Source organism: Apium graveolens, chromosome 4 (assembly GCF_009905375.1).
Source record: "Apium graveolens cultivar Ventura chromosome 4, ASM990537v1, whole genome shotgun sequence".
NCBI classification, from domain to species: Eukaryota; Viridiplantae; Streptophyta; class Magnoliopsida; order Apiales; family Apiaceae; genus Apium; species Apium graveolens.
Window position 1 is genome coordinate 69,074,394 of NC_133650.1, and position 14,870 is coordinate 69,089,263.

General features: G+C 34.2%; 1 protein-coding gene and 2 pseudogenes across 1 annotated transcript; 1 reads left to right on the forward strand and 2 right to left on the reverse strand.

The window, feature by feature from the left end:
* Window positions 1–1,688: 1,688 nt before the first annotated feature.
* LOC141718622 (uncharacterized) lies at window positions 1,689–4,474 on the reverse strand. The gene is made up of 5 exons (XM_074521001.1): window positions 4,200–4,474; window positions 3,626–3,750; window positions 3,225–3,392; window positions 1,954–2,106; window positions 1,689–1,741 (listed from the first exon to the last, which is right to left on the reverse strand). Exons 1-5 carry the CDS (start codon window positions 4,472–4,474, stop codon window positions 1,689–1,691), a joined length of 774 nt encoding a protein of 257 aa, XP_074377102.1.
* Window positions 4,475–5,604: 1,130 nt separating this feature from the next.
* On the forward strand, window positions 5,605–7,424 carry LOC141718045 (GDSL esterase/lipase At5g14450-like; annotated as a pseudogene).
* Window positions 7,397–14,493, reverse strand: LOC141718042 (SAGA-associated factor 29 homolog A-like; annotated as a pseudogene).
* Window positions 14,494–14,870: the final 377 nt, after the last annotated feature.

The following is a 14,870-nucleotide window of genomic DNA, read 5'->3' on the forward strand; positions in this document are numbered from 1 at the left end:
CATTTCGTGTAATAAAATAACGAGGTAAACATATAAAAATATTATATTTTAGGATATAATTTTAAATATATATTAAAAACTATATATTTACATATAATGATATATTTTTATAATATATAAAATTATATGTATATATACATATATATTACAAAATATGTTTATTTATATAAATGAAAATATAAATACCCTATACATATTTAAATATTTGTTACTAAATTTATTAATTTCGTGTACTCTCGTGTCGTGTCATGTCGTGTACCCAAGGGTAAACACATATATGTACCCGTTTAGATTTCATATTTCATGTATAGTGTATTTTCGTGTTCGTGTTCCGAAAAGCCGAACACATATCTATTTATATCATGTCGTTCTCTTATCGTTTTATCTTGTCATATACCAAAATACCCGCTCTACTATTGGTAATGCTTGATTACAGAACTTTTATTACTGGTATAAAAAAAATTCTTACCCAAACATGACTACATTTAAATACTCGAATTTCAAAATCTTTTTGTAATTTATGATTTTCCGGAGAAGATATTTTAATTTCTAGATTTTAAAGTTATACATTCAAACACTATCATACCTTCTTCTTCTGCCCGTGAGAAGTTAAGGGGGGCGTTTGGTTGATGATTAATGAGCCCGATTAACGGGAATCGGAATTGCAATCCCATATATTAGTGTTTGGATTAATAATTTGGTGATTGGGAATGAGAACTTCATTCCCATTAAATGGGTAAATCATTTCTCACTTATCTCTTGTGATACCATGTCATTTCTTTTCTCATTAATTATTATTCCCATACCTATCATTCTCATTCATTCCTGTATCGGATTCCAATTAACAATCCAAACACCCCCCAAGTGTTAAGGTATCACGGCAAACATGTGAACGTGAGTGGGTTGGGACCGGGAAGACACAAGGGCATGAATCAACTTATGAATTCTTCATGTTGAACAACGAGGGAGTGTTGAAAAGGTTAGAGCTAAATTGAACTGACGAAAGGGAAAAAAAACTGTTCAAGAAAATTGGGTGTGAAGCCCAAAAAGTATGAAAGGGATTACACTGGGGAGATCTTATTGTCAAGAAAAAACTGGGGAGATCTGGAAATTGTTGCCACAAATTTAGTTTAGTTCTGAATCTAATAAGTGGCCACTAAATTGGAAATATAAGTTCTGGATCAAATAACTGGCCACTGATAAATTGGAAATCTAAGATAAGATATGCCAACGCTATAAATACACCATGAGGACATGAATAAACTTGGCCTATGTATCAAGGTGATTCTGATAGTTCGCGTTTTACCATTATACAACAAATATATGTTCCCACCCATTCAGCAAAAACTAAGCACTTCGAAAAATCAGTAACTACGAGAATAACTAATCTTTCAGATGGTTTCAATAAACGAATTAGACAAAAAATATATGCGAAAACAATATCAACGTGAAACAACTACCAATATGCCTTCTACAGCAATATAACATAGGACTTGCCACAATTACTGACCCCTCCTCAGTTAATCTTGTGATGTGGACTTAATCTTCTTCTTCTTCCTTGGTAAACAGTTATCAATTTCGTTTTCAACAGAAATTTGTTTTTCCCTGCAGAGGAAGCATATCCGGGATAATGTTCTTTGGCCATACTAACAAAATGTATTGACATGTATATCAAAGGAAAGGAAGACTTACTTCTTGGACAGCTCATTCACATCACTTTCATTTTCTTCATCAGCTCCATCTAATGAAAGGGAAATACACAGAAGTTATAACATTAAATGTAGATATGTCATTTTTCTTTTCCTCTATGTAAGAACTTAATTTTAATTCTCTATTTCTTTTTTCTTTTAAACTGAAACTTGACAAGATTACATGATATTTAGAAACAGTAATAAAAAAAATTATATAATCAATTCATAGCTCTGTGGTTAAAAATGTACCCGTGCCACTAACATTTTCTGTTTTCAGGTCCTGAATCAGAATCACTATAAGAACCCCATTGCTCAGCTTCATCATCAAAGTCCCAACGCTCCCCAGAAGGGGGAATCCAGAAGTCCACTTCCTCTAAAATATTGCCTTCATCAGATGGATTCCTTAATTCAGACCCGTTTGAATTCTCCTCATCATCTTGCATGTTCTCGTTATTTTTCTTCTTCTTCTTCTTCTTCTTCTCTTCTTCTTCTTCTTCTTCTTCTTCTTCTTCTTCTCTTCTTCTTCTTCTTCTTCTTCGTCTTCTTCTTCTTCTTCTTCTTCTTCTCTTCTTCTTCTTCTTCTTCTTCTTCTTCTTCTCTTCTCTCTTCTTCTTCTTCTTCTTCTCTTCTTCTTTTCTTCTTCTTCTTCTTCTTCTTCTTCTTCTTCTTCTTCTTCTTCTTCTTCTTCTTCTTCTTCTTCTTCTTCTTCTTCTTCTTCTTCTTCTTCTTCTTCTTCTTCTTCTTCTTCTTCTTCTTCTTCTTCTTCTTCTTCTTCTTCTTCTTCTTCTTCTTTCTTCTTCTTCTTCTTCTTCTTCTTCTTCTTCTTCTTCTTCTTCTTCTTCTTCTTCTTCTTCTTCTTCTTCTTCTTCTTCTTCTTCTTCTTCTTCTTCTTCTTCTTCTTTCTTCTTCTTCTTCTTTTCTTCTTCTTCTTCTTCTTCTTCTTCTTCTTCTTCTTCTTCTTCTTCTTCTTCTTCTTCTTCTTCTTCTTCTTCTTCTTCTTCTTCTTCTCTTCTTCTTCTTCTTCTTCTTCTTCTTCTTCTTCTTCTTCTTCTTCTTCTTCTTCTTTCTTCTTCTTCTTCTTCTTCTTCTTCTTCTTCTTCTTCTTCTTCTTCTTCTTCTTCTTCTTCTTCTTCTTCTTCTTCTTCTTCTTCTTCTTCTTCTTCTTCTTCTTCTTCTCTTCTTCTTCTTCTTCTTCTTCTTCTTCTTCTTCTTCTTCTTCTTCTTCTTCTTCTTCTTCTTCTTCTTCTTCTTCTTCTTCTTCTTCTTCTTCTTCTTCTTCTTCTTCTTCTTCTTCTTCTTCTTCTTCTTCTCTTCTTCTTCTCTTCTTCTTCTTCTTCTTCTTCTTCTTCTTCTTCTTCTTCTTCTTCTTCTTCTTCTTCTTCTTCTTCTTCTTCTTCTTCTTCTTCTTCTTCTTCTTCTTCTTCTTCTTCTTCTTCTTCTTCTTCTTCTTCTTCTTCTTCTTCTTCTTCTTCTTCTTCTTCTTCTTCTTCTTCTTCTTCTTCTTCTTCTTCTTCTTCTTCTTCTTCTTCTTCTTCTTCTTCTTCTTCTTCTTCTTCTTCTTCTTCTTCTTCTTCTTCTTCTTCTTCTTCTTCTTCTTCTTCTTCTTCTTCTTCTTCTCTTCTTCTTCTTCTTCTTCTTCTTCTTCTTCTTCTTCTTCTTCTTCTTCTTCTTCTTCTTCTTCTTCTTCTTCTTCTTCTTCTTCTTCTCTTCTTCTTCTTCTTCAACCATCTTCATTTTCCTTCACATCTAATTTCTCTTGCAATGCTTCCTTTTCGGCTTCTTTTTTATCTGATTCACACATAAATGTCACTTTGCTAAATAAAAACTGGGCACGTGAATTAATCAAGCAAAACAACTACCAAGTACCTAAAATTTTTTAATCAATGACAATCATACTGAATCAACTTAGACCGATGCAATAAGATAAAACAAACCTAACATGTTCAAGAACCGTTTCCCATTGATATACTTCCATATATGCTCCTCAGACTTATTCACAGTAAGTCCTGTTAGCTTACACGTCAACTTCGAGTTACAACAACACCACAACAACAAAAATCTAGTATCAGCACAAAAAAAAATCAAATAACAAAAGTCAAAAACAAATCGATGCCAACAAATTAACTTCTCAAGAAACTAGCGGAATCAATCTACTCAAACTCTCTCACTAGTCCTCCCCAATAAAATAGTATAGAACAACAACTTAACCACTCATTCCACAATAAAACTACAAATCAATATCACCAGCATTCCCTTTCATTTCACAAACTTACGTAAGCTGTTAAGAAACAATAATTTTTCCCGGTAACACATTACCATCTTGCGAAAAAAATAAAAATAATACATAATTGCAGAAACTAACCCAATACAAATTCAGCAAGTTGTAAAGATAGAAACTTTTCACCAAATCTTCACATACAAACACACATACATACACAAAATAATCATACAAACAAACCCACATAAAAATAGAATCCCAAATGAAAAAAAAGGAGGGGTAAGTTATACCTTGAGACAGGATCTTGGGTGAACATATTCAAAGGGGGTTTATTACGTTTCAAGAAAGACTGAATAAGACCCAATCTGCAGTGCTTGGTTTGAGCATAAGAGTCCTTGGCATGAGCAGGCAATTCATGGCCAGTTTCAACACACTTTAATCGACCATTTTCAAGTTTCTTGTACTTAGGTGTACCCAATAAGTTCTCACCTTCTTTCACTACTACCTCCTTCTTGCTCTCTTCGTTCTTTCCATTTTCTTGGGTTTTTTGCTTCTTCTTACCCATCTCTCTCCTCTCTCTCTCTCAGTTGTAAAATCCAACAGGTCGGTTTTTTTTGTTATTAGGGCAAACGCAATCAAGAATTCAATTGCACTTTCATTCGACGTCGTTTGTTGTATCTTTTGCCCATTTTGTACAACTTTAAAAATTAAAACCAATAAATTTCAGAGGTATTTTTTAAAATATGATTTTTAATTTTTTTGTAAAAATATGTTTTTTAAAAATTTTATTTATAAAAATACGATTTTGGATTTTAACACACAACCTCTCTTTGTTTATCATAATCATGTTTTGCGGGATTTGAAGATTCGAATATTGTGAAATGCAAAACGTGTGTATAAATGTGTTTAATTAGTAAAACAATTGGAATGTATTATTATTAAGCTATAATATTTTTAAGAAAAATGACATGGTAGGTAGTTTGGACCAGGGGTGTAATCGAGTCGAGTCGGGTCAAATACTGTTATGCTCAGTTCGAACTCAATTAAAAAGTTCGTCCTCGAGCATGACTTTGGCCGATCCTTTAATTTCAAACTCGAAAATCGGCTCGTAAAATGTTTGATAGACTCGAAATCTGTTCGAAAACTCGAATTGATTTCATTGAATATTAACTAAAACTTGAAATATGAGCGATTCGGTTCAAGTTCAATTCTATTAAATATATAATATTTGTATATATAATAGAAAATATTTATATCAAAATATATTTATAATAAAAAATGAAAAATAATATAAGGGCTCAATAAGGCTGGCGAAGAGTCGAATAATTTGAAGCTCGAGGCCGGTTCGGTAAAGAATTCTGAAAGTCCGAGCTGGACTCAATTATTATTCAGTCGAATATTACGAATTCGAGTAGGAAACAAACTGTTTGACTCCTAGTTGGGACATGTGAATATGACAACCAATGACAAGATGATAAAAGAATTGCCTAGAGAGGAGCACTAAGCCACTACTACATCTTGCTTGAGATCTTGTGTGTGTGTCTGGTAATGAATTGAGTTGACTTGAATCTACATCTCCCAAACTATACATTTTCATAACAAATGAGCTGGTTTTTTACAGCCATTTTACTAGGTCTCCTACTTTGTTTCCCTGGACAAGGAGGAGCTCAAGAAAGTAGAAGAAGAAAAAGATGACCCTCTGCTCTCAACTTTAACATTCCTGCTATTTACAACTTTGGTGACTCCAACTCCGATACTGGTGGACTTTCTGCAGTTTTTCCTCCTACTGTCCCTCCTAACGGCGAGACGTTCTTCCACAATCCCTCCGGTAGAGCTTGCGATGGCCGCCTTATCATTGATTTCATTGGTAAACTACTACAACATTCTTCTTCACTTAATTATTGTTTTGTTGGCCGGCTTGTCATTGATATCATTGGTAAAACTATTAACACAGTTTTATTCACTTGTTATTGTTGTGTTGCATAATGTACTTGTGTTTAGGCCAAGACATCTTAGGTTACTTTTAAAATTCAATTTTCAAGTGTACAGATATATTTACTGATTTGTTGTTTGTTGATCAAATTAGTTCGTGTATGAATGTAAACCTATGTGTAAACTGTAATGCAGCTGAGCAACTGGGAATTCCGTATTTGAGTGCATATTTGAACTCCATTAAACCCGATTTTGAGCACGGTGCTAATTTTGCGACGAGAGGGGCAACCATTAGGCAACAAAATGAGGGATGGTTCCAGAATTATGTTAGTCCTTTCTCACTTGATATTCAGCTCACCCAGTTTAATGAGTTGAAGGCTCAAACGACCTATTTCTATAATCAAGGTCAGTTTCATTAATCGGATATTATCCGTTTTTATCAACATTTCATGAAATCAACCAGAGGATTTTTCTTTTTCCTTGTAAATTTTAAGCCAAAGAACAGACGGGGTGAGATGGTCTGCCTAACCCAGAGGATTTCTCAAAGGCTCTTTACATGTTTGATATTGGACAAAATGATCTTGATGCTGGTTTTAGAAAAATGAGTAATCAACAGATCATAGATGACATTCGTCACATTATCGCACTGTTTGCTGATGCTGTTGATGTATGTTCATCGCAATTGTCTGTTTTTTGTTCTTGTTTTTCAGTTTCATTTGACGATTAGAGGTGTTCATTTTAACAGAATTTATATGGAACCGGGGGCAAGGGCATTCTGGATACACAATACAGGCCCTGTTGGCTGCTTGCCTTTGAAGACGGTCGAAATAGAGCAACATTTAAAACCAGGAAGTTTGGATGAAGACGGATGCATCAAGGATCAGAATGATATTGCGAAAGAGTTCAACAAGCAGCTTAAAGAGAGAGTAATCAAGCTAAGGGCAGAGCTTCCTCAAGCATCATGAACGCATGTAAATATTTACACTGCTAAATATAAACTGATCCGTAATGCAAGAGATCTAGGTAATTGTTATCCGATATTCAAAATCACTTCCTACATCATTAATGATTAATCTATAATTGTTAAAACACTTCCTAATGAATCATGGGTTGTGTACCAACAACGTTTAGGATATTGCTTCACTCAAGACATCAACAGCAGACAACTAATACTATTACTTGTTTCAGGATTTGAAGATGCTTCGAAAACCTGCTGTGGGTATCGGAGAAATGGCACCAACATCTGGTGTGGGTATAATGCGAATGTAAATGGTAGGGATATGCATGCCGGTTCTTGCCCAAACCCTAGCTGGGATAGCGTACATTACACTGAATCTGCAAATCGGTGGATCGCAAGTCTCATACTAAATGGTTCACTCTCAGATCCACCCATTCCAATTGCTCAAGCATGTCAATAACACAACCCACTCCAACAACGAGTTTTCCTATCATCATTTTACTGTTCAGTGTTTGTGATATTAGAGTCTTCCGCACTTTAATTGCTTATATGAAGCCTAAATCATAAACAGATCTCCACAATCAAGATTTTGGTAAATTAATTCAACAAAAAACTTAACTTTGATTATAGCAGAATATTTACAAATCGCTTGCCACATAAACTTGAAACATATATGAAGTTTACAGGCACGGTTAATGTTTTACACAGCAGCTCAATATTTGGACTCAAACGAGACTACACAAAACACTGCATAAATAAAGGTTCTTAACATCATCACATTCACTGCCCATGTCCTTCTGGAAGAGCAACTACTTTGAGAAAGGGTACAGATCTCTGAGGCAAGGATCCATCTTCTTCGTCATCATCAAATTCCAAAATATAACTGACCCGTAACCAAAATACAAAGTAAATGTTAATAAATTTCTTCATCCTGCAACTAGAACAAGATTACGGCCAAGAAAGGACTTACTCGTCAGTCTTCCTCTGCCAAGTTGTACCATAGTTAAAGAACCAAACATCATCCATTATTAATGTAGCGTTGTTAGGCTCATAGCAGAAATATAATTATGAACTACAAATGAAGTATGTAGATGCACTTACTTTACGAGCAAGGACTACAGTTGCCTTGTACAATGCAGTTGTACCTGGATAGACAGCCAAAACATGTCTACCCATAGGGAAATCCTGAGCACTTGATGGATCATTTCACTTAGGGAAAGGAATAATGTGCGACATAGGCAACTTGTACTTTCTGAAGATAGCATAATCATATTAATAAGACATAGCGGATGTGGTGACTGGTGACAAATTGTAATTGTTCCACAAAAACCTGATCTAAAACACATATATTCATGTAAAATTTAATAATAGCATATCACATATAACATAATGACAATAAAATTTCCAGGATAAGAAACTGATATAAGCCACATTTACAAAATCCCGATCCAAAAGGAAGCATAAATGCTAAAAACCAGACTAAAAGCGAATATAACTCTGCACTCTCAGTTACCTAATGATCCAAGTGGATTATATCTTCATGACTTCATCCTAGGAGAGTAGAATATTTAAGATTTTAAGTAGAATTGAAGGAAATATGAAAAACAAACACATGGACGGTGACAGTTATCAGCAACATGCTGATATTAATAAGAATGAAGCTGTAAGCATGTAATTTAATTGGAAGATTAACACTTGCATGTTCTCTAACACTAGTTTGGTTTCTGTTCATTGAATACTGGAATTTTGAGCTAAAGGCCCTCAACCTTATAAAGTGAGTCATCACGTGCTCAATTCATCCACAAGACTGATGTATGAGGTATCATATCTTATAGTTTCTTCAGCAAAAAGTAGAGTCTTGTACGTCACAGTAGCATCACCAATCTATCTTGCCAGATATAAAATTATAAATTGAGTAATGAAACTTAGTGAGAATATATCATCACATTAGAAGTTTTTTGACCAGCGATGCATATAACTCATAAGTGGCATCCAGATCATGACAACAATAACCAGAATAGAAATTATGATAGCGTAAAAGGAAACCAAAAACTTAGAATTTAATTCTCCCAAATTATTAGGTTTGAAGATTATGCAAACGCTACTCGGCAGAAATTGGAAAGAAAGCCAGATTTAACATGCAGACACAGTCACATGAAGCATGGTGATACTGATTACTGACTAGTAGGAACATGGTCCAACAGGCACAATGAATCTATATTAATAAGAAAATAGAGCATCTTATTGTAGGATTGGGAACACATCAAAAACAAGAACAACAGTCTGCGAGCCTTCAAATTTTGTTGCATATTCATCAGTTTTAACTTAAAGGTATGTGTCGTAAGTTGTACTGGTGTGACTATCTATTACAGCATGCAAGATATGCAACAATAACATAAAGGAAATGATTTAACTATAGTGCAATATTCTTCGCATAACATAAGGATTAAATATCAAAGTGGTCAGTGAAGTAAAGGTCATATGTCACTTTACTACCTAATTTTAACGGGGTATCATTTGAATCACTAAAATCATATTAAATATCAATCACTTGAATCACTAAAGTAATATTAAATATCAAACATATACATCAAAAATATATACTCGATAATTAAAATTTATTTTTATAGAGTTCCACACCTTTTTCTTGAATGCTATCGCAACAAAATGAACAGTTATAAATTCTAGTATTTAAGATAATATTTCTAGATTTTATAAAATTTAAATACTAATTATTTTTATTTAAATCAAAAAATAACTACAAAATTAGAAAAAATAGTAGATAAATTTTTAAAAATCTAAATATGTTATCTTAAAAATTATAATTCATATCTTTTCATTTGGTTGTAGTAGAATTCAAGAAAAATGTATAGAATTCCATAAACATAAGTTTGATTTTAGATATTCAAATGATACTTGACTAAATTAATATATGACTTTCAATTTAGTGACCACTTTGATATTTAACCCCATAAGATGATGATGGCCCAAGTTAATAATTAATAAAAATTCCAGGCATATTAGTATATAGAATATAGACTACCTCTGGCCACTGCTATCTTCATCATCGCCTGGTTCTTCATCAAGTACTTCAAATCTGTAGGGTGAAGGGACAAATTAATAGAGACTTTGCAAGAAAATTGTGATGGATGACCTACCTACCACCCTGAAACCAAATACCTCAATGAAGAGAACAAGAAAAAAATTAATTTACATTACATACATATAAGGATTTCCACGTAGATGGTGTTTTTAATGTTTTTTTTGGGGGGGGGGGGGAGTATATCTCCAAATAAGTGTTTTCTCCACAATGTTACCATATGAGCACATTCATGAATGGAAATTATTTGCATGGAGTTATTTAAGAACTGGCTCTACAGGGACAGTCATTGAGATCACAGCTGTTCGAAGCTCTTCTCTACAAGTATGTACAAGTAAAATTGTTTATACCTAAGGTTATAATGGTTATGAGAAAACTTTTTAATACTCTGAGGTTGATTGTTTGATATTCGTAAATCTAGCATCCGGGCACAAATTTGTTTCATCTTTCCTATATCTCGTCCAAAAAACTGACTCCCGTCAATATCCGGCATTGATTGTGATTGACCTTGTCAAAAAAGGGGTGAAGATCAAGTTTAACCTTCTTCCCAATCACAATTGACAAAAATAACCGATCTTGATTCTTTGGCCAATTATAACCGGCCGAATACGCATACAGTAGTGTAGTAACACGGGATACACATTCTACACTGACATATTATACTTTTTCTGTATTGAATATGCAATCTCTAGTGACATATTCAGTAATTAAATATTTTTTTAAGTTAAAGATACGCATGCTGTGGTGGAGTACTCTGGTAAATAAAGATTGGATACGCATTCACTAGTGCATACCACAAGGATATGCATTACAACGAGGGTCCCTTGTTGAAAAGACATGAGTGCAGATCTCATGCTATATCCTGTACCCCTTTTTTTCCCTTTCCAGACGGCCACGCTCCTGCAACACTGAATATGCATTCCGCATTTAGGTATTAGAAAGGTCTGTTGGCCAATTATTCAAAAGTGGTTTTTTTTTTTTTGAAGTTTCAGAAAAGAGTCATTCTTGTAATTATTTCTCAGAGGGGGGAGGGAGAGAGTCTGAGCATTATAGGAGATGTGCTGTCAATTTATAGGTCTATTTCCTCCAAAACTTAACGACTTTATCTACTTAATAAAATGTGGTGCTGGGGTGGAATAGTATGTTACTCGGACTCGGCTAGAAGTGTCCAACTTGGACACGTGTCCAAGTATCGGACTCCGCAACATTTGAAAAATATTAATGTTTTTGGCCTAAAATAAGTGTCAAAATCCGAGTATCCATGTCCGAGTGTCAAGTGTACGACACGGGTAAAATGAAGAGTCCGAGTAACATAGTATTCCACATACCATTTCTTGTTGAACGTATAGACAGAGAGATATTTAAAGAAACATAAGTAAGATCCTCCATATATTATGCAACTAATGACCATATAAATCCTGTTATTTGTGATCAGAATGGCTAGGTCTATTCATCTTACAAAAATCTTAGCCTCTGTAGCACATATGAGAAATGAAGCTACTAATAATTCTACGTATCAGGGGAATCTAAGTTCTAACATGGTCAACTGGAAAGATTAGGCAGCTAGAGTAGAAAGTTGGATCTAAGAATGACTTGTGAAAAAGGCCAAAAATATCTTTGTGCAATACATATCTACAGCTTATATAAAACAGAGACAAATTAGAAAACACAATAATAGGCACAAACTATTAATCAAGTCGGAAAAAAACAAATTTTTTTACCATAACTTCACTGTAAGAATGTAAATATCATAAAGCTAAGCAAATACATCTTCAAGACTTCAACCCATACATAATCCGGGCTATATAACCCGATAAAGATATAGACTATACTACAAGGAAGTTTCCAATCTGTTGCTTTTTAGTTCAAACTTCATGTGCATTTGTATCCTTCCCGGAAGGGGGAAGGGGAAATCCGAAGTAATAAATTTAAAAAGAATTCAGTTCCATTATTGGAAGTGAACTTACTCTCTCGACTCCCTATCAAAATGAATTACTTTGACAATGAACCAATCATCTTTATCAGCATCCTCTAGCCTGACCCTAGCTGCTACCTAAAACAAGAAAAAGTTAACCGCTTCAGATAGAAATACAGCTAGGGTGTCGTACTTCCGGCACAAGATTATACGATAGTAACAACATCCTCAAACATTGTGAAACAGTAAAGTAAATAAATTTTTGAAGCAAACATGGAAGTACATATAGATGTACATATTGTGTAATGCATACTTGTTCACCCTTAAAACTTGCAAGGGCGTCCAGGTGGTTCCACATCGAAGGGGACACTCTTGATATATCTGAATCAATCTTCATTCTGTTCTTTTTTGGCTCATTACCTTCTGCAATTCGCAGATCAGGAAAATTAAGGCCATTCACTATTATTCAGATCATCTCAGAAATTCAAATTACGAATCACAAGAAAACAGTTTGTCCCCTTCCCCCTAATAAATTATCCTGGTACCCATGCGCTATGATTTGCCACAGCCGAAGGAGAATGGCAACTGCCTTACTTCCATTCTCTGAGGGAATTCGGACACCATACCATTATTCACCATAAGATGCTATACGGCAGTCATGGCGCTTCCAAATGGACACCATAACAAGCATGAAGATTAAATACTTAACCCGTCTCCCATGATATATCTTTTACCGGAACCATATTTGAAAATACAAGAGTGCAGAAAATATAACGGGTTGGACATATTAGGTTCTCTCAAATATCTGTTTGGAAAAAATTAGGTCACAGTTTAGGTGACAGAAAAAAATTACCTGTCCACCTGATATTTATAATGATATCACCACGTAACCAACATATATGCTAAATTGTATCTAAATGTTAAAATGAATGACTTGGAAATAAACTTAGCATGTAACAAGTTAAAGGCAACAATACAAACATTTCATTATCCACTTAAAAACAGCACAGGGTTTCTACAACCCACCTACTCTTCTTCGTTGTTGTCCTGGAGGTCCAGATGGTTGCAGAGTATCCAGTTGACCAATCAATTGAGTGGCAATACTGCACGCAAGTAAGTAATAGTCTCTTATCAATCATATTAAGAAGGTTAAGGAGTTGAGCGCGATGAGATAACTCAAGTGGTTAAGAGCTTATCTCTTGTCGTCCCAGAATCTGGGTTCAATTCTCGCTCACCCCCGAGATTTGTTAGAACAGATACTCAATTGTAAGGCATAAAAAGCCAAATTAGTCAAAAAAAAGAAGGTGAAGGAGTTAATAAAATAGAAATACAATAAGTTGTCTGGAAGTTAATCCAATTTTTTCTTTTTTCTGATAAATTAACACAAGTTTAAATTAAACAAAGGATAAAGCTCGATATATAAGTTAAAACAAGGTGACATGGAATAATGTACATATATGTATGTGAAATAAGCATACCTCACTTCACTTTCAGAAAGGTCTTTTGCTTGAGTGTACAACATCTTGAGCCTAGACAGTGAAGTATCACCAGGCTTCTCAAACTCCTCAGGGGCTGCATCAACATGTGCAATAATTGTGAGAACGCAAAATATAGAATATAAGATAAGCTAGATCAAAAGTTTGTGAGTTAACCACGATACGAATATCTCAAGGCAAACCAGGATATCAGAAGAAATAGAAGTTTGCAAAAATGAGAGCAGTTAAAATCATTGTTGCAGACTTTAACAGGAAAATCAGAACAGTCAATCAAACCATATACAGACAACTAAATAGCAACTATGATTGAGTACCAACAAATGAATGATAAACTACTAGAGAATATCCTGGATTTATATTAGTCGAAATTTGCTTCCTCAATCCTCATACAAACTCAACCTAATTTATCCACTAGACTATATCTGAGAAGCTATATCAATGTAAACTATGTAACCCTACGTAAACTAAAAATAACCAATGTGACCTTGAGAAAGGAACAGAAAGAGGTCATCGTTAATTCACAAGACATCCGAATCACTTTCATAACGCATCTGCCAAAGGAACAGAAAGAGCTCATTGAAAACCTCACTTTCATTTGGCAGACAATTAGAATAACACATTTCAGATTAAATTTTCACACCACAAGTCAATCAATCACTTACAATCTACAAGCATAAAAAGATTGTGATATAATAAATATGTTCCTCTATATTTACCGAAACATCAAGAAGTCGAAAACTCCAAGTCTCATCCACTAAAAACCAACTCAAGTTGCAACATTTACAAAAAAAACATGAAATTGGGCATCAAATAATTCAAGTAATCAACAAAAGCCACCAACATAAAACAAACATACATATACAGGAAGTGATAAAAATCAAAACTTTGGGAAAATTAATAAGAAAAAATAAAAGAGGGGGGGGGGGTACTAGTTTGGAGCTTCTTGTGCATCTTATTGATTTTAATAAGAACATCTTCTTGTTCTTTCCTTAATCGATCAAGCTCCTTGGCATTGTCCATTGTCCCGCTTACGTCAGGCGATGACGCCATTTCTCCTGGGGAACAAACAAACAAACAGCTAGGGGAGTGAAGTTTCAGATGATGGGTTAATTTTAGTATGACGACGACACCACTTCAGTTTGTGTTTGTGTTTTCAGATTAAACTGCAATGTACCAACGAATATTCCCTATTTTTGTTTTACTTGGTCTTTTTATTTTTCAGAATAAGTATCATCTTAAATTTGTGTAATAAGCCTTACTTTTTATGAAGATATTCTTTAAAAAAATCTCCTTTTTCAAGTTATTTTTATTTTTATTTGATAAATGCTTACTGATAGTATCTAAATATACGTTTTGTCAATATTTTTATTAGAACTTTAAAATTGAATATATTTATGGAAGAATGCCCAAACTACACCGCTTTTCACCTTCAACCGCCCAAAATGACCAAATGTGCGCTAACCGTCTAAAATACCCACGAAATACGGATTTAAGAGATGCGTATTTAACCTTCTAAAATATAACAAAGAATACACATGTTGTGAAAAAGATATGTCCTAA